At 38.8% G+C, this 21,433-nt stretch overlaps 1 protein-coding gene across 9 annotated transcripts in view; it reads left to right on the top strand.

The window, feature by feature from the left end:
• Positions 1-14,398, top strand: part of kcnc1a (potassium voltage-gated channel, Shaw-related subfamily, member 1a) — a 51,529-nt gene extending 37,131 nt beyond the window's left edge. For 2 of the 9 annotated variants that reach the window (XM_079590831.1, XM_079590829.1), the window contains 2 exons: positions 8,638-8,823; positions 13,251-14,398. In XM_079590831.1, the coding sequence (XP_079446957.1) occupies positions 8,638-8,823; positions 13,251-13,315 (251 nt within the window). In that variant the 3' untranslated portion in view covers positions 13,316-14,398. Of the gene's footprint in view, positions 1-8,637; positions 8,824-9,299; positions 10,046-10,403 lie in introns of those variants that run through there. The other 7 variants (XM_079590828.1, XM_079590825.1, XM_079590827.1 and 4 more) reach the window with 4 other exon arrangements.
• The last annotated feature ends 7,035 nt before the right edge of the window (positions 14,399-21,433 follow it).

Genomic DNA, 21,433 nt, shown 5'->3' with positions numbered 1-21,433 from the left:
GACAAACACCTATTTGATCATTACATGAATTTCCCTTAAAGGTTATCTCATAATCGAAATTAAATAAGATTATTGATATATGAATGAGGAATTATAAGACGTTGTGATCAATTATTCATATATTCGTATAATCTATACATTTTCAATTTCGATAATTTAATGTAAAGTAATATGCAGAATATTAATCATATTCATGATTAGTTATTAAAATTCCCTATAGATCATTTGAGCTAATTCATACGGACCAAGAGTCCGAGGCATATAGATTACAGAACCATTGTCAAAAAAATGTTGTCCACCACTCTTGTTCATCCAAAACAAACTACAATATAGACTCAAGGTGTTAAATACCGGAATTATCCTTTAATTGGATTCAGTCACAGGCGCAGGAAAGAAGATGCTATATGTGTATATGAGAAAGATTCATGTAGTGACAAGCATATATATATATATATGCTTGTCACTACATGAATCTTTCAAGATTGACTTTGGTTGTAGAATGTAGTTGTTCCCAGTAATCCATAAACAACTGAGCTGTGAGTACAGAACAACATAAAACTTTTTATGTATGTGTGTGGCCAATGATCTGAACTGATGCTTAAACTTTATGTCTGTTATTGATAGAGGTTTTTGACTGGATAAAAAATAGTGCTGAAAGTTAGGGGATTGATGAAGAAAAAGAAGGATTTGATGGTTAGCAGCGAGGAAGTAGGGCAGGTGCAGCAGGGCCCCAGCAGATCTGTCCTTCACTGGGGCTCTACCGCATATATGTAAATATAATAATGAACGTGTGTACTTAAAGTGAGTAGGTTCTCATTCACACATAATTAGAGCTGAGGAGATTCCTGCTTGAGAAGATAACATGTAGTCTGCGGCTAGAAGTCTTTGGATTTTTTTTATTTATCCTGTATTCGTCTGCTATGTTTAACCACACATACTGTACAGACTTTTTTTTAGAAGAGACAATGTTGAATTGAGAATCATTATTGGATGCATTTTCTTCACTAACCAGCTGAACAAAATGTCTCAAAAGCATTTGAGATTTTAGTTACTTTTAATGGTACACTACATTTGGTACTGTAATATTCTTATACATTTCATAAATTTTTAACTAGTTACAAATTATTCATGTGTTGTGACTATTCATGTGTTGTGACATCACAAATGTGACTGCGAGGTAGTGGCGATTCTAGGGGGTGGCCTGTGAAAGCTCATTGGCCACCCCTGTGGCCACCCCAGATCTGATAGGTAGTTGCATGTTCGCCTAAGTCCCGCCCCTCCGCTTCCGGCTCATGGGACCTTATTTCGGAAAAAATATGTATGGAAGTCAATGGCGAGAGATAACTTATCTTTTTATTCCGTCTGAACTGTCCCCTGAACTACACATATGATGTTTGTCAATTTAAAAGGTAAATATGAAAGTCAAGAAAGTCGCAGTTTATCATAAAACAGAAGAGTAACGTTTAGTTGTATGTGAAAATCGCTCGATGAACTACATCTCTCGTCTCGCACTATGTAGCCTACGTCACAAGATCCGTAAGAGACTTAGGCTCTCAGTCCCGCCCCTTCCGGTCGACCACCATGGGACCTTATTTCGGAAAAATATTGTATGGTAGTCAATGGCGAGAGACAACAAATATTTTGATCTCGTTTGAATTGTGCCCTGATTTACACATATGATGTGTGTCAATTTAAAAGATACATTTTAAAGTCAAGAAAGTCGCAGTTTGATGTAAAACTGTTGAGGTATAAGACTGTGAAAATACGTAATTACAAAGACTACAAACCCAGAAGGTGCACATGCGACGTCATACCTTTTCTCTCAATGAATGAAGCTAACTTTACTGAAGCTAACGTCTGTCATTTTTTCTATAGTCTTACATTATAATCGTAACGTTACGCCGTCATGCCTGACTCGTGTTTTAAGCCAGAATAAACACATACATAGTGCGAGACGAGAGATGTAGTTCATCGAGCGATTTTCACATACAACTAAACGTTACTTTTCTGTTTTATGACAAACTGCGACTTTCTTGACTTTCATATTTACCTTTTAAATTGACAAACATCATATGTGTAGTTCAGGGGACAGTTCAGACGGAATAAAAAGATAAGTTATCTCTCGCCATTGACTTCCATACATATTTTTTCCGAAATAAGGTCCCATGAGCCGGAAGCGGAGGGGCGGGACTTAGGCTCTCTATGATGACTGCTGATCAACTGATTTAGGGCCAGTTGTTCAAAAGTTACTTTTTAAAGAAGCACCTTAATCCTTAAAATATTTTTGGTCTGTTGGCATAGGGGTGGAACGGTACATGTATTCGTATTGAACCGAAACGGTTCGGTGCATGAATTTACACGGAGAATACAAAAAATTAATAAAACTCGCGTGCAAATTAATGAATGTAATGCTGCGGAACTACTGCTAGATACGCGGGTTATTTGTGGAAACCTAATCTGTAGCCCCGCCTTAAGCTAGGTTTGTTTATACTTTCGCCTCCGCAGCGCGAGCCTCCGATGACGGCGCGCGCGCCTCCCCAAATGGACGAGGCATTTACTTTGCGCTCGCCGGTGTACTAAACGACAGGATGCGACTCGGTGTTCTCTAAACCACCAGGAATCGGCGGCGAGAAGTAGTAAGGTACATTCGTGAATCGTGAATGTTTATTTAAGTGTGGTATCTTCAGTGATATAAGAACGGAATCACTCACTGTAACAGTATTAGCACTTTATTGACTGTCAAGCTTACAGAGCTTCCATGTGACTGCATCACTTCACATAAACATGTCTTACTCTCCACCAGAACCCCACATGAACCTGAAGGTCAACTGCACCTCTTGTGGTGCGGAGAGGAACTGCCGTTAACTATAACATAGATCTCAGGATACTACATTAAAGGTAGGGTTGGTAATCCTGTTCAGAAACATTTTTTTTTATACTGGGTGAAATGGTCCTTCCATTCTGATAGTAGTCAATACATTATGTGTTCAGAAAAAGGAATGAAAAATATCTGACCTCTGTAGCAGCTGTAGGACATTAAAAACTCTGACCAATCACTGCCATTCGGTGCGAATGTAAAGAACCAATCAGATGCCTTCATGTCTCGTGCCCGAGCACCACTGCGTGCACAGCAGTGATGCGCGGGTCAATGTATAAACAACCCGCACCCGACCGACGTTTTGTTTTCAACTAACCGCCCGCTTAGACGGAGGAGCTAGTGCGCATTTTTCAGAATGCTGTATGATATAGCCTAGTGTTTTGTAATAAAGGCTTGATTTATTCATTTATTTCGTTTCATTTTCTTAACAGTTAAGATGCTGCATGTTTATCCAGTCTAATCGACTTGTGCGTCTCTCCCCGGACTTTCCCAACAAAAATCCCGCCCCCTCTCAGCAAATAGGCTACATAAAACTGACATTACTGAGCTATATGCGTTTAAAAGTAGCCTATTAAAATGGCACAATGGCATTGCTCAGTTCAACGCGTTGGGAAATCGGGCATTTTGTCCCGCGTCAGCTTTTATTCAAAAGTTAATAACGCGCTCAACATTCAAAAGGTAAATAAGGATTTCCCACTTTCATCTGCAGACTGAGCTCGTGCGTCATCCTCGCGCATTCAGCCAATAAAGTGTAGACCTATGTATTTCATAGAACATTGTGTCTAGTACTATATAAATTACAAAGGTAAACGACCCGACCGACCGCGACCCGAATATCATTAAAAATATTTTTGGATGACTCGTAACCGCGGGCGCAGGTACCCGCTCATTTTGGATCAACCCGCGCATCACTGGTAGGTACATACAGCTGACTCCAAATGTGGATGCGCGTTCATGTTTGTGGGGGGGGCGTAGCTTTGGACGGAGCACTGACAGGAGGAGGCGGAGCTTAGAAGAGGTGCCACTTTCAAATCTGGCTAGCTCTCCAACATTACCTACTCTAGCTTTAAGTACAACACTTTAGTAGACCAAAACCACACTACAAAAGAGTTGTGTAAAGCAGTAGCTAAACCAGATTATTCCGTGACATTAGAGAGAAAAAATGGATATGAGAACGTAACCTACAACTAAATTAACGTTACATATTTTCTAAACATTTTTATTTAGTTTTGTGAACCTTTTTATAAAACATGGCCATTTATTTTTATTTAAAAGGCTTATGTCTTCTATTGTAGGCTCATTTTGTTAATGTAAGCAACTCATTTAGACGCAAGGTTAGAATTTGGCAATCAGCACATAAATAAGAGATGCTGTATTTTCAGTTTTATGGCTGATTGTCTTATTTTGTTTACAAGTTAATGTTAACTAACTTAATGTTAACAAGATGATGTGGGGTACTTATTGTTTACTGTTCACATATTACTTTACACACTTCAGGCTGTTGCAGCTGCTGGGACTGTATTGGCGCTTTTCCACTGCATGGTACGGTACGGTACGGTTCGGTACGGCACGGCACGCTTTGGCGCTTTTCCACTGCATGGTACGGTACGGCACGGCTCGCTTCGGCTCGCTTTAAATGGTACCACCTCTGTTGAGGTTCCAAGCGTATCGTACCGATACTAAACGTGACGTGAAAACACTGCAGATCACTGATTGGTCAGACAAAATCGTCACTTCAGCGTCATTGTATATTTGCTACACGAGACACTAAACCCGCTATATTTAAATAGCCAGACAACAGCAAACGCGGTAGCACCTGTTTTTAGAGTTTTTACTTGACAAAAAAAGTTTTAAAAAAATCAAACAAGAAATGGCTGAATCGTGGTCAGTGGACGAGGTGCAGACGTTCCTCTCGTTGGTTGCCGAGGAGCGGAAGTAGCACAGCTCTTAGCCGCACACGGCTACCACCGGACCTACAACTTAACGATCAGTCCCACCCACTTTGAAGCGGTACTAACTGCAGTGGAAAAGCAACCGAGCTAAAGCGAACCGAACCGTGCCATACCGAGTTGAGTCGTACCACGCAGTGGAAAAGCAAAGCGAGCCGAACCGCTCCGCGCCGTGTTGAACCGTACCGAACCGAACCGAGCCGTACCATGCAGTGGAAAAGCGCCATATGACACTAGGTGGTACAGACTGAGACATGCACAATAAAATAAAAATGCCTTCTGCATTTTTGTTTTGCTTTTCCCTCCATTGTACCGAATTCATACCGAACCGTGACTTCTGTGTACCATTCCACCAGTTGGCATCATTGGACTTTAAGTCTTATCTTGTGGTCTTATGGCCTATGTGAAAGCATTTTGTAGCAGGAGAATGAGCAAAAAGCAAGAACTAGCTACCTCTATTGCACTTTGTTACTATTATTAGAATCCTCTATTGTTCATGCGAGTTTCAAGGTTTACATAACATTACTTTATAGTAGATATGGCCACCCCACACTAGCTTTGTGTCCCATCTTGGCCACCCCAGTAAAAATGTCCTGGATACGCCACTGCGAGGTAGCAAAGCCAGGCATAGCAGCACCAAACACCATACAGATTCAGGAATCAGCATGCAGTTTATGTAGTTACAGAAAATATCGACTGTATCACACACACACACACACACACACACACACACACACACACCACACACACACACACACACACACACTAAAAGTGGAACTTGAGGCCCGCTCAGTGAAACAATTCACTCATGTTGACACCCCTTGAATTTCTGTTTATAGTGTAAATATATATGTGTACATATTTACTTTCTATTTCTATACATATATATATTTTCATAAATACACACACACACACACACACACACACACACACACACACACACACACACACACACACACACACACACACACACACACACACACACACACACACACACACACACACACACACACACACACACACACACACACATGAAAGTATAGGCTATATATATACAGTATGTGTGTGTGTGTGTGTGTTTGTATATAATATAGCCTAGTATATAATATATTCTATACCATATGCACCACATACCATATACATATACAGTGCTTTATAAATAAAGTTGACTGTGTGTGTGCGTGCGTGCGTGCGACCCTGGACCACAAAACCAGTCACATGGGTAATTTTTTTTAAATTGGGATTTAAATATCAAATGAACAAATAAGCTTTCCGCTAATGAATGGTTTGTTAGGATAGGACAATATATATATATATTTTTTTAAACTATTTGAAAATCTGGAATCTGAGGGTGCAAAAAAATCTAAACATTGAGAAAATCGCCTTTAAAGTTGCCCATTTATGTTCGTGATTTTGCTGCATTCACTCACAATAATAAATGTTTTATATATTTACGGTAGGAAATGTACAAAATATATTCATGGAACATGATCTTTACTTAATATCCTAATGGTTTTTGTTTTGGCATAAAAGAAAAATCAATAATTTTGACCCATGCAATGTATTGTTGGCTATTGCCACAAATATATCCGTGCTACTTGTGACTGGTTTTGTGATCCAGGGTCACATATACTGAATATGCATACAAGCTACAATATAGATTTTCACATCAGTTTCACAATGGTAAAAAAATCAAAACAATTTCTGCTGTAAAGCAGCTCTAACAAACCAATAGTCTCAATATTCATCTCAAGTCACTTCGGTGTTGATTCAGTTCAGTTCAACAATTGTAACATTTATTAATTGTGCATACATACTGTATATACAGTGTATTTGTACACATGTGTACGTGTGACAAACTCCTGTACACTCCACTGCATACTGAACAAGCAAAAGACACAAGATAGTAGTGCTTTAATTATTTTCACATCTGTGTGTACTAGTATGGTGTGTATGTGGCTAATCATTTGATGTTTGTGTGTAAATTACCACACAAAAACACAATTTTTGGAAGAGTTAAATGAGTTGTTTGCTTTTGCAAGAGATGTCTGTGCATGTTTTGTGGTTTTGTTTGTAGAGTTTCAAGAAATGGAGCCAGTTTCAGAAATTGTGTGTAAGCAATTTGAAAAAAAAAGTAATACTTCTGATCTTTCTGCTAATGGATTTTACATGAGGAAAAAATAGCTTAATAACATAAATGATGTTTTATTAAAAAATTTAAAATGCAGAATGTTTCCTGTTATGGTTTAGGAATAGGGGCAGTGTAAGGGGATAGAATAAACAGTTTGTACAGTATAAAAACCATTATGCCTACAGAGAGTCCTCACAAGTATAGCAAAACAAACCTACATGAACTTACAAATGACAAGATGTGACCTGGATCATGCTTAGCCTCATATTTTGTTTTATGAAAGAATATAATCTAAAGGAAATTAAAACACCATTTAATGGGATAGTTCACTAAAATAAAAATTATGTGATCCTCATGTCATTCCAAACCTGTATGACTGACTTCAGTTAGTTTTGAAGAATATCCTGACCGCTCTTTTCATTGTAATGAAAATGAAAAGAACTGGGGCTGTATCATAAAGTATCATGATAGTGGCTCATATGACTCGTGTCGTGCTCTAAGTCTGAGTCAGAAGCTTAATGATAGATTTGTGTGAGGAACAGACTCCTTGGTGCAACCATCAGAGTTTATATGAGACATGATGATGTCCAATTGTTGAACAGATCATTATTTTGAATCTTTCCAGTAGATTCAGCTTCAGTTTGTTCAACACAAAACTTGTGTATGGCTTTGGAAGACAGTGAGTAAATGATGACATAATTTTATATTTGGGTTAAATAAATTACATTAAGTAGGTATCAATAAAACATTTTGAGTCACCGTGGTATGTACATGTGTGTCTACAGGTTATGCATGTTGTACTATCCATCAATAGGCCGTAATGAAATGTAGCCAATCTAATATACCTACAGGACTCCTGTTCTGTCCCATTTAAATAACCGTAAAGTTGAAGCCTGCCGTACTTGCTGATAGATGCTCTTTTGTTGACAGTAATATGTTAGCAAGAGCCTTCTTCAATCAATGTTAGCGATACAATGGAAAATCCAGGTGGGATAAATGATAGTTCACAGCGCTCTTTCCTCTGAGGAGCTTTGGCAGTGCTCTGGCTTCTCACAGGTCTGATCGATGAGGCGTAAATCGCCTGAGCAGAAGCTTCTGGCTGCCAGAGAGCTCGCAGGTGAAAAGGCAGGTTGCCATGAGCTGTTTCTATATATTACACCGTGGCTAGGGGCTATAAGTCAATGCTCCTCCCTCACTTTTTTTTTGTGCAAAACCAGAGCTGCACCCTGCTGTTTGGTCAAATAGTGCTGAGGATTAGGGTTTTGCAGTTACTAGCTTTTAGGAGATTTTTTTATTTTAACTAATTCACAGCTAACTTTATTCCCATACAATAAATATATGGGTAAAAACATGGGATACAATTATATTATTTACATTTATGGATTTAGCAGCCATTTTTATCAAATACAAAACAATACGATTTACAACTGCATCTATTAAGCATGTATTTTATCAGTTCATGAAACACTGGTTAACATTGCTTTTGTTGTTGAATGAGTATGCTTTATAGTCCCTTATTTAAATTCAAATTTAATTAATAAATGCAAGCATTCATAACATATATTTACATCCATGTCAGAAGCAGGGCTTCCCACTACCCTCTCCCGTCCTCACTTGCATCAGTCTTAATGTATCGCCATTGCTCCATGTTCTTCTTACATGTGGTTGTGTGTTTGAAGATCCCAAAGTGAACGGCGATGCAGCTAAAGCAGCGCTGGCCAATGAAGATTGTCCCCACATAGACCAAACCCTTTCTCCTGACGACGGCCAGATCTTTAGCCCAAGCGAGCCACGGGGAGACACTCCGTGTTTTCTGCTGAACGTCGGCAGGCGATCTACAAACACGGGCACCCGAGTGAGGAAGGGTATGTAACCTCTGCGTGAGGCTATTGTCTGAGACACACGCACACACACACACACACACACACACACACACACACACACACACACACACACACACACACACACACACACACACACACAAATGTATATACCAGGTGCATTACACAGTAAATATAGACAGTCCACGCATACAGACAAGCAGAGCGCGCCCACAACAGACAGTTTATAATGATGCAAAGCTGCTATTTTATCACAAATGAAATAAAATACCAAATTTATACTTAAATTTCCTCAGCCATCTCAGATTTTAGTCAGAACAAGACATTACATACATGGGCTCACAATCCGCATCTTTTGTTTAAATGGGACCTAGTATGCAACATTCACTTTTACATGGTGTTTGAAAAAAAAATTGTGTTGGCAGTGTGTGTACACAACCACCCTATAGTGATACAAATCCACCCACTCCTTTATTTTTGTATCCCCTTAAATCAAGCAGAGTCTCAGAACAAGCTGTTTGCAGATTCTGGCCAAAGTGATGTCACATTGCACAGGCCACGCCCACGACTGTTGACGGACTCTGCCGTATTAGCATAGACCCGCCCTAAGTGGGTTGTATACTGTCCGCCATTTCCTTCAGGCCGTAGGCTCAATACAAAGGGACAAAACAAAACACAGGTTTTGTAAAAAAGTTGTTACTCAAGGATGGATCGGTAACAACTGTTCGTGATCCAGTTTAAGGTCCCCGGAGCGATTCTGGTTAGGGCAGTAATGAAAAGGAGAGTGTGCACATTATTAAAATTCATCACAGTTGTTTTACTGATGTAAAGTTTACCAGTTTATTAAGCACCCCCTGAAAAGGCATACGGTCAGTATATATTTGCTTACTGTAAATTGTAACGAGTGGTTTTGTGTAATTCGCTGTGTATGTTGATGATAATGCAAGGCAGAGATAGAGTTTATGGATAAGACTTTAATGCATACTTGTACTGTGTTTTATTCAGTTCTTCCAATCATTTTTCTGGAGTAAAAACGGACGCTTCATCTTTTGTGTTACGTACAATAAACTTTTTAAAAATTATTCGGACAAGATCCGCAAAATTATCTTTTGGGTGTGTTGAGCTAAAACTTCACATACACATTCTAGGGACATCAGATACTTATTTTACACCTTGTAAAAAGGGGCATGATAGGTCCCCTTTAAAGTTTCACTTTCATTAGTTATTTTATTATATTTAAAATACTACTATCAACATTTTTCACATGTAAATAAGATGAGACAATTGAGTTTCCAATAGAGTCCCTTCCCTGCACGTTCAGATCCTTCCACAAGCCACATTTCTTCAATCTTCTTTTAACATAATGCAAATAAGTTTTTTTTTCCACACCACGCTGCATTACGTCAAACTCATATTAACACACATACAGCTGCCTTCTGGGGCCAACCTTAATATTCCCTTTTTTCTGTTTTTCTTTGTTGTTTGTTTGTTTTTTTACTTGTTTCTTCCACCACTGTACATGCTTGTGGTCTGTCTCTATGTTTGTACCTCCTTCCATCTCTCCTTCTCTCCCGTCTTCCTTATGCTACCCGGTTGGCTCATAGCCGGAATGTTCTCAGGGAGGTCAGGGGCGGAGCCGGCCGGCCCGACGCATGGCACACAGGGTTACCCACTGCTGCAGCTAGGCTGGGCGCACAGCCCAGAAGACGGCCATGCCAGGGTCACCACCTGATATCCATCCATGTTTCACTGTCTTACACAATAGCGTTCAAACCGCTCACAGCAGCCTTAGATAAATAAAAGGCCCCTAGCTTCACGGGCTGTCAATTAACATCACCAAATGTAGTGATATTAAGACCCACACGTTTTCATATCATCTGACACCACTGTTCTAGTTTATACATAGACTTCAGATTGCATACCATTGCTCTCCACACCAATTACACCACTTACAACGACAACATAAACCTGCGATTTCTGATCACATTCAAAAGAATTTCCTATTACCACCCACCAATTTGTCATGTGGTCATTTTCTAACCAGTAACGCTGTCTGTCTGTGTCTTATGACATGTTGCTCTGTGTGAGCATGCTCTGTTTGACTCCAGATCTTACCTACAGCCAAAAGCACCACAAGATCATCACCAAGCAAAACTACACACACTGTTTCCAACAAATATGTTTCTTTGTGTTTTATATATGTTTGTGGAAGTTTATGAGTGTTTTTGGAGGTGTGCGTGTGCGTGCGTGTGTGAATGTAGTGCTTTTTCGGAGTGCCGTTTTTTTCTGTAGCATTATATTGTGCATGTGTTGGGACAAGCTGTCCTTGCCGCAATCTGTCCTGATGCCTGTATGGTATTGGTTGAGAAAGTGAAGACTTGGTTTTGCACAAAGGCAAATAATACGATGAGATGATGTATACACCACTGACGTATGTGACACCCTCTTTCATTTTGAGTCAAAAGTCGCAATGAGCCATTAGTGGAGAAATGTGATAAGCAAAAAAAAACTTCATTTTTAATAAAGCTTCTGCTTTCAAATTATGTACAATTTATTACAAAATTCAAACAATTACAGAATGCACGTAAACTGATCATTTCTTTTTTACTACTAGTTGTAGCACACAAAATAAGCAAAAATGAATGAACATCAGAGAGGGTTTGATACAGTACAATTTATCAGCATCATCTCTCGAGTGATCGCTCAATAAATGTTTTAAGATGTCAACAAAACGACTCATGTCACCAGATGATACAGTTTCCTCAGGAAATTCATTCATGGTCCGTAGCTTGCTAGGGGAAAAAAATAGTTTAAATCATAAATATATTCAATGTATTATAAATGCATTATGTTTTTATGTTACTGATGTCTTAATTGTTTAATTTATGTTTAAATAAATGTCCTAATTCTGGAAAAACAAGTTTGAAAAGAAGCAGGTTTTCATGACAGCCACCATTTATATAATTATAATTATAGCATTTGAAAGCAGAGACTTTCCTTTTACATTGTGCATATACTCAAAATGTTTTTGGTCAAAATGACTCAAAATGATATAATTTAAACTATGGAAAAGTGCCTGAAACTGAGGGTCTGACCCTGACAAATCAATGGACTGGATTCTCAGTTGCCTTAACTTCAAATTTACGAGTTAATTTGAATTTCTATATCAACAAATCTGCGAACTGCTAAATTCTACTCAAAACTTTTGCCTTGCAATCCACAGCCTTCTTTGCTCACTCTAATGCCAGACTAACCAACCGATCTTTGTGCATGCCCTCACGCAGAGATTGCATGCAATCTTAAACCCTTTAAACCTGACCCATAGCAGCAAACATTGTGTGGAGCAAACTGAAAGATGTCCAGACGAAACCTTTGAGTCTCAGCAACTGCCATGTGCACATTTCTCTCCACTAAACCAAGGTTATCAAAAGTCCCGAAGCCTGGGCACCATAACCAGCAAGGCCCGAACACTGGCCGAGGTAGTATCGATGTCCACCCGGTCCGGCGGCCCACCTATTCTCCTCAAGAGGTCCCATTCTCCAATCCCCTCCATTCTCTAAGAAATGGAGCAGTGGTATAGTTAGAGTTGTCTCCCTGGGTCTTCTTCCTGCTCTCCTGCCTTCTGTTCTCTGCTGTGTTTGCTTTGGTCTGGATTGTCTTGTTCTCTGGTCCTTGTCATCTGGAGCTGTCTCCTCCTCTCCTCTTCTGTCCGCTTTGCTTGTTTCTTGTCTTTACATATACAGAATCTTGACACAAAGCCATCAGAGAAAGAAAACTTCCAAAAGTTCTCAGGGATTCCCTAGTTACATGTTTATTAGACATAATAAAAAAACTGGGATGAGGAAGGTAAACCTTTCTTTATGTTTCCAGGGACCATTAGAACCGGAAACTTCTGATAGAAAGACTGTGATCTAATAAGGCAAAACCTCCCTTCAAATGATATAAATCATGATTTGTTTTAGATGTACTATGAATATTAAAATCCTCTCCTGTCAGAGTATATTCTTGCTTAAAACCCTTTCTGACATCTGGAAGACGAAACAATCTATACTTTATCAGTTTCTTTTTTGTTTAGTTTCCCCATTTAATTTTGACTGTACTTCCCCTTTGCTCTGGAGTCTTGCTCCCTTCTTTCTTCTTCACCTCTTTAATGAGACCCCAGGTAGGAGGTATCAGGACTCCCCTTTTCTCTCCTCCGCTGTCAACGGCAAATGTCTCTACTTCCTTTGCAATTCTTTCATTCTCCCTGTGCGTTGCTGTCCATCTCTCTTTCTCCAAACTTTTTAGCCCTGGATTGCAAAAGCAACCCAAATGAATGTTTTTACCATGCAGAAAAAAAGGAAGTCTTATTTTCTCAGCCCATTTCCTCATTCTGTGAGCTGAATGAAAACAAGGCCCAATGGCTGGATGACCCTGAGCAATCCCATCCTCCCCTGTATTTTCTACTGCAGATCCATGCAAAGAGGACACTGCCCTAGTTAAGTATATGCAGTCAGAGGTGCTTAAAGTGACCTGAGAACGCAGCAGCATCTCAAAACCTTCTCCAGCCTGGCTGGACTCCACAATGGCCAGAGGGATTTCAGGCTGGAATCCAGAGGAGCAACGTATATGTAGAGGGGAAAAAAGCACAATAGAGGATGTTGCCAGTCGACGCAGTGGCAAACGTTTTTGATTCAGATTCCGACAGCGTGAGTGATCTCATGGACCAGGACTTTTATAAGGAAGACCTTAAGGACCATCAACTGCAGAGTGACACGAACGGATGGCTTTAAAGCCAGCAAAATGAGTTTATAATCATAATACTAATGATAGTACCTGCAGTGACAGATGTAGTGGACTCTTACCTGTTCATTTTAGCATGAGCTGCATGGTGTTACATTTAAAAAAAGAAATAATCTATAAAAGGAAAATAATCTATATCTGTTATGAATATCTGTATAAAACAAATATTTTCTTTCAAGAGTTCTTGACTTTTGCAGAATTGACATGTAGCCATGGATAATGAGATTTTCAGAGACCATGTTCTTTATTTCAGCAACAGATTTCTTTCATGTTATTCTGTCTTTGTTGCGAACCACATGACTCAGCTCTGGTCACATTGACCTCACATTCTGAATGAGACGCGAGTGGTTACTGCCATGAGATAGATTGTAAATTCCACTTTTCAACATTGTTTCTGTCTGGCATGCTTGTGATTCTGGATCTTATAGAGAAAAAACAAAAACTGAGCAAAATGAGTTATTTTTCTGTTTCATGTCATGATTATCAGTGAATAGATCCTGTGGAAAACTGTCGTGCGCAACTGTTTATTTCACATATCAAGTGCAGACTTTTGACAGTGTTATTTTTGGAGAAAAAACATCAAAAATAAGAAAAACGGCATCCTGTCGAGATGTTTTACATTTTCTCTCGTTACTTTTAGGTACTAAAACACAAAGAAAAGCAAAAAAGACAGATGTATATTTACATTATAAGAGAATTGTATGCAATTGAGAACTTTGGGGGAAAACAAATGCATGCACTATGTTATGCAACAATAACTGCATAGAAAAACAGAAACACATGACTACAATCATAGCATGAAATAAATTTTGTATGAAACTTGTTAGAGTGCTTGGGGGTTTTTCTTTCATTGATTGCAGTGGAATGTGTCTTTCATTGGATGATGTACCAATACTCTCTTTGACCTGAAGTTGACAGGCACAAAGAGCTGGATTGGAAGGTCTTTGATGCAAGTGAAAAGGGGGGAAAGTGTCTCCAGGTGGAGCAGCATGGCAGACTGCACTGATGAGCATGCTGATGAATTAAACCATTAACATTTGAAGGAAACGGTGAAACACCTGCATGCTGTGAACAAGCTGAAGTTTTGAACAAGTGGTGTCACACTCTGCTCAATGAGGTATGATGCTAAAGCCTGCCTTACGCCTGCTGAACGTGCCTGCTATCAGACCGCATTAACGTAACCCTCTGCTCTCCTTTCATCCCTCCTTCCTACTTCTCCTGACCCTTTCCATCTCTCCTCTGCGCTGGCTCGCAAGTCATCCTGCACCCTCTTCACCCGTCTTTGTTTTCTAGGTGTCTGGGTAATAACTCGTCTGTTGTCTCTCTTCTTTTTCATGTCTGTAGAGGCTTCCCGGCAGGGCCGGCACAAACCGCCTGCAGAATCTGTGTGTGTCATGAATCGTGGTGTTCCAACCACTTTGTGCATGGCCCAGAACACCTCTCCCACTTCCTGATAACGCTCTATAAGTCTGTTTGTCGTTCACGAATCGGTGAAAGACCCGTTTTGACACATTTACATGTATTTCAGAGGGACATGTTTGTTGATGGCTGATAGTATTGTCAACTTGTAGTGGTGTAAAATGTGTATTTGAGTGCATGGGTGTTCAATATGTGTTTGTACTGTAAATATGCTTTTTGTGTTGCCCATGCTTGCGACTGAATATTTAGACTAGTATCTAGTAATCTTTACAGGGTTATAAGTCAAACCTATCCATCAACTTTTTGTTGTTTTTGTGAATCACAACAAATACTCACAAAGCTGCCTTTAAATTAGTATGGGCTCAAACTAATGTTGTTCTCTGTTGTGTTGCTGCTGTAAGTCGTCATCAGTTGCCTTTCTTTGCTGTTTGCACTTCGGGACTCAACAATAGGATTTTTTCCTGCTGGCCCCGTCACAGATAAATGTTATTTTTAGTAACATTATTAAATATGTTAGAAAAATATATATTTGAACATTACATTCGGCTTTTACTCGTTCCTTTAAAGGGATATTTCACGCCAAAATCAAATCTCTGTCATCACTTACTCACTGTCCTGTTGTTCTAAAGCTGCATGTCTTTCTTTCTTCCATGGAACATGAAAGAAGATATTTTAAAGAATGCTGGTAACCAAACCGTTTCTTTCCTCTTTAACTTAAAATTTTTGCTCATATAATGGAGGTCAATGGGAAAGAAATGCATTGCCAATTTTCTTCAAAATATAATCTTTTATGTTCTGCAGAAAAAATAACAGAATACAGGTTTGGAATGACATGAGGATGAGTAAAATATGACAGAATTTTAATTTTTGAGTTCATTTGCTGCTTTCAAAGAAACTTCACAGTATGTTAACCTTGATTTTAGTCGCTTTTTTTTTTTTTTTTTTGCAGAATTTGCAACAACAATGTTCAGTACATCACAGAAAGGCAGAGAAAAGGTTTGGAAGACATAAACAAATGATCAGTGAACATCTGTGACAATACAACACTGGCCCTACTAGAATCTGACAACTGACCCTAAACTCATTAACTCTGGCCTTGGTCCTTAGTGTTGAGTCATGTGTTCGCTGAGGTTATAAATGTTAGTGGACCAATTGTACCAATTGAGTTGGTAATTTTGCAGTGTATGTATTTATAATGTTCTTAATCACTTTCTAACACTTTCTTTTCCCAATCCCAGCAAGGACATCAGTACACTCCAGTGAAAGTGAGAGGTTATTTAAACAAAGTGAGATTCTAAACTTGTCAAACAGAAAGTAGACTGCACTGATTGAATCATGCAGCAAACACTATCAAATTGATGTGTCAAAATGTGCAAGACATTTTAACCAGCCATTCAGTATATCTATATCCAGATAGTTTGAAGTGAACTCACTGCCAATTAGTTTTCTATGGAGTTTTTACAATCTACAGGTGTCAATCTACTTCCTCAGAACCTTTTTCAGAAAATGTTATGTTCAATAATGATTCCAAGATAGACACTACTAAAAAATTTAATTTAAAACAAACCAAAATTTTCATAAATTAATAGCATCTGTCTTTTTATATATTTTTTGTACATTATAGCACAAAGCTACTCTTTAGATCGAGTGGTTCTCTCTACACCGAAGCTCACAGATTAATGTATTTTTATTTTAAGAACCATGGTTGACCCTAAATCTGTCACGGAGCATTTACAGTATATGTTTGTAAATATTACACTAATTGCACTAATATATATTATAATATGTAACTAAACTTTGCAAGGTTATTCTTAGGTAAATTTTCCTCCCACCCATAGGTAGATACTGTACAATCTGCATTTGTTAGGTGGATAAAGAGTTATTAATGAATGCAAAATATTGTGGAAAAAAACAATATCTGCATGATTCTACTTGCACTATGAGCTAAATATAACCTAATTCTGTTAAGTTGATGCTTTAAAGGCTGTTTTACGCTTCTAACGGTTTATCGTTTTTGCTGTTAAACGTTAGTTATCTGCTTGTCAGAAAGGCTGCGTTATGATAAACTACTATTTAGTAAACCAACTAAATATTTTTAGGAGAACCTTTAATGATTTCAGTCAAATTCAGTTCAATTCAACATTATTAATAAGAACTTACAACAGTACATATTAAGCTAAAATACTAATGTTTACTATTCAGAATATTTAAACGTCTGATTGCACAGGGGCCAAATTAATATTTGTATTGATTGCTCTTCATCTTTGCTAGTCTGTAGCGAGAGCCTGAGGGCAGAATAGTACCAAAACCAAAAAATGGTCACTATCTAGAGCTGTTAAGGACATTTCTGTTAAAGTGCCCCTATTATGGTTTTTCGAATATTCCCTTTCATGCAGTGTGTAATATAGCTTTTTGTGATGTAGTTGTAAAATCGAAAGTGCACGATAAATAAAGTTATTGTCTCCCAAAAGGAAGAATCGACTCTGAACCGCCAATACGAGTCGTTTTTCATTCGAATCTTACTTCCTTACAGTTATACGTCACTAGAAGATACATTTGCATAATGCCCGCCTATATGTTGTAGGCTGTCCGCCTGCGAAACGTCATTTCACTGACGGCTGTAAAAAGTTCAACGCGGAACACTTGCTCTTGCCCTCTACCCAGTTTATTTGGACCAGCTTGCTCCTCAGAATCACAACCTGTAAGTATGAATAATTATTGATATATTTTCTAAATACTTAGTTTTGTGTTTTACATTGTGTAAGTTTTCGGCTAACTCACGTTATTCCTGTCTTACTGAAATACTTCTGCTAATTAGCTGTGAGACACTATTACCTAAAACTGTGTCTATTAATGCAGATTGTCTTGTTCTTACTACTTTGTAAAGATAAAGGATGGAGCAAGATTTGTTTTATTAACATTTGTTACATTCATTCACATTAGTGCTGGGTGAACATAGCCTATGCACCGTTATTGATATAGTTCCCGCATGTGCACTGCAATAAATTAAAAATATATACATCGGTTTGTTGATGAACATACTCTTGTTAATGCTGATGGTGAGGAATTACAGTTGCAACATCTCATAATGTAGCTCAAACTGAGTAGTGTATCACTGAGAAACGTCCTGCTATCGTCCTTGCGATGGAGGTTCAGGTTGAATAACTAGTTCTTCCAATGTTTCATCATCGGACTCGCGCTCTGATTGATATGGTCAAATCGACGTCATAGTTACTGTCTTTACAGTTAAATCGTTGAGTTTAGGAAGCCTCAGGACATAGCTGATGTTCAGTTATGGTATTGGCCGTGTAGTTTCCGACATGGTGCTGTAAGCGGTATATCAATCACAACAGACTGTGCCTTTTGGCCAATCAGAGCAGAGCAGGCTCTCAGAAAAGTGGGATTTAGAGAGACTGATTCATCCATCGAGTCGTTTGAGAATCATTGAAAAATGTGGTGATGTGCAATGTAGCCTATATAATGAGAAAATGAAATGTTTCTTGACTTGATTCATGTAAACCTGTAGACCTCTAAAATAAAATTAGGAGCCTTAAAAATAGCATAATAGGGGCACTCTAAATAAAACTGATAGACTTCTTTGTTCGTTTCCTATAATCTTCACACTGCTAGCAACAATCCCGTTTAGGGCATTCTTATGTTTCACATTAAGATTCCCAAACCAGCAACTAATGGAGAAGGACAATACTGATTATATGTAAGACTTATAAAACAGTTCCATCAGTGTCTTGTCTTAGATACATTCAGCTGCAGACAAGGATCATCACACCATTTTACAAAGTCATCAACAACTGGACCATGACAAATTTCATTGTTTTCCAAGAGACTCACAATGACTGTGTCATCTGCCAACTTTAAGAAATACCTGTTGTTGTACTTATTTGTACAATCATTTGTATATAATATTTAATAAAGGAGACAAAACACAACCTTGCGGAGAACCTGTAGATGTTGTCAAGGAAGCAGATAAACTGCCATACTAACACACTCTTGAGTTCTTTCAACCAACCAACTAAATTAAGATCAAAGTTTGTAATTAACTTATCTGCTAAAATATGAGGTTGTATGGTATTAAAAGCAGATGAAAAATCAATAAATAAAAGCTTAACATCATCTGTTTTGCTACGTTCCAAATGATTCAATACCATGTTTAGTAACTTAGGCTAAGTGCATGTTTGGCTTTGCGTGAGTGTGTGTATGGGTGCAAGGGTGTGTGTTTTCTCTGTTTGAGTGCATGTACCCCCATCTTTGCTCTGCAGCTGAGCTTTGATCTTTTCAGACACTGTAGCAACATAGTTACCTAATAGGGACTGTAACCATAGCAACACAAGTATGTGATCTGCTTTCAAGGGCAGCATTTCTCCCATGCCTCCCTGCTGCCTGGTTACAATTATACGTGCAATTTGGGTCTACAATTCATCAGACACGTTTACACATCAGAAAACAAAGTTCTTCACATAATTATCACCGTTGCTATTCTATGTCAGTAACAGTATTACAATCTGCTGCATCTGCATACATAGATCCAATGCTGTTCGTGAGGTACATAAACAAAACTAGACCCTGTGGTAATTGGGATTTTCACAGTGATAATTACCTCACCAGTAATTACATACCTGTGTTTATGTGTGTGCATGAAATCAAAACCCTGGTTATTCACCTTCTGCTTCAGCAGTTATCATAAATTACCATACCCTCACACACAAGAGGCTGAACACCTGTAAAGTTCTGTAGGATGGCCCAAGTCAAGGTAAAGAGACAAACAGATACACTTCTGAATGCAGAGCATGATTAGCAGTGCAACACGGAGTTTTAACCATGCTTCTAACAGCCCTAGTGTCCACTATCCACCAAGTGCCACATTCATCAAAAGACAGCATGTAAGACACAAGGAATTTTGCTAAAAGCGTTGGGTTTATTCTGTAGATCAGGGGGGTCTAAACTCAGTTATGGAGGGCCACTGTCCTGCAGAGATTATAACTTGCCTCAACACACCAGCCTGGAAGTTTCTATGCAAGACCTTGACTGTGTTCGAAATCGCCCTCTATTCAATCATTCACTATTGCCTATACATTACTCTAATATAGTCCACTTGAAGGAGTGAATGAAAACGAGAGTGAATTTGGACACTGAGTGCGTCGAAGGGCTGCCGCTTTTGCATAGTTTGTGCTTGCTGTTTAATAATCGTTTAAAACTTAGCGAACTGGCAGCCGCAGTAATGAAAAGATTGATCTTGAACTCTCATGGAAACTGTGTATAAACCTTAACCAAACAGTTTAATGATCAATTAAAAAGGAATATGATATTATGCTGTAGCCACATTGGACCAGAGGTTTGGAAAATGGATTGATGGATGATTCAGCAGCAGGCGCCATCTTCTGGTCAGATGCAGGAATTCATCCGGCACATGACTTTCACAAAGTGCATTATGGGTATTCTCTAGCCGTTGAGTGTACATTGGTTGTACACTCGTTTTTGGGATTGAATGAGTGCATTCGATTACGTCCACTATGGTTTCGGACACCACTACAAATGGCTGTCCCGCAATAGTTTTCTATTTATGGGTATATGGTGCGATTTCGGACACAGCCCTTGATTAGCTTGTTCAGGTGTGTTTAAATGGGGTTGGAGCTAAACTCTGCAGGATAGTGGCATAAGAGCAAGATTGGACACACCTGCTGTAGAGATTAATAAAATATGTGTTGGAGTAGCATGGTAGTTGTCAATTTTATATATATGCTTTTTGTAACTTTATATTAATCAAAGAATCCGGAAAAAAGTATCACTTCAGGATCACTTAAAAATCACATAGGGTGCTTCTCAAACTAAAGGCTGCATCGTAGTGAGGCTGTGTCCATTAGAGGCTTGTAGGCATTAAATGTTAGAATGAGACGGTATATGTGCATGTCACACGTTTCCCCCCATATTATGAACAGTCTTACTTTTCAGGACATCTGAATTTATCTCTGGCCAGGACGCCACTCTTATCTGTTATTTTGCAATAACCAAGTGACTTAATTTTCTTGTAAGGTTCACCCCTCCTGTTTCCCACAATTAAATTCTTCTCGCGCCTTTCTCTTGGAATCCTGCCAATTGATGGTCAGCCCTTTCTCAGTGGCAAGATGTAACATTTTCCAAGGACAATCAACTCTTTCCCAGAGCAAGACGCCTCCAAGTGACATTTCTTTCACTCCTCTTAATAATGGTTTGAAATCTACTTTGGTCTTTCACATCCATCTGTTGTTTGAGGGAAATCCCCTGACTTTACAAAAACTGCTGAGTGGGACACAAGACTTTCTCAGATGCATCTGGCCTTTGTAATAATTATTTACAGCTTTATAACACTTCTTCTACAATTGTGTCTATAGGATGAATAAAACACTTTATCACTTTATACTGTTTGTGTGTGTCTGAC

Source organism: Phoxinus phoxinus (assembly GCF_949152265.1).
Source record: "Phoxinus phoxinus genome assembly, chromosome: 2".
NCBI classification, from domain to species: Eukaryota; Metazoa; Chordata; class Actinopteri; order Cypriniformes; family Leuciscidae; genus Phoxinus; species Phoxinus phoxinus.
This window is presented reverse-complemented; position numbering and strand designations above follow the sequence as displayed.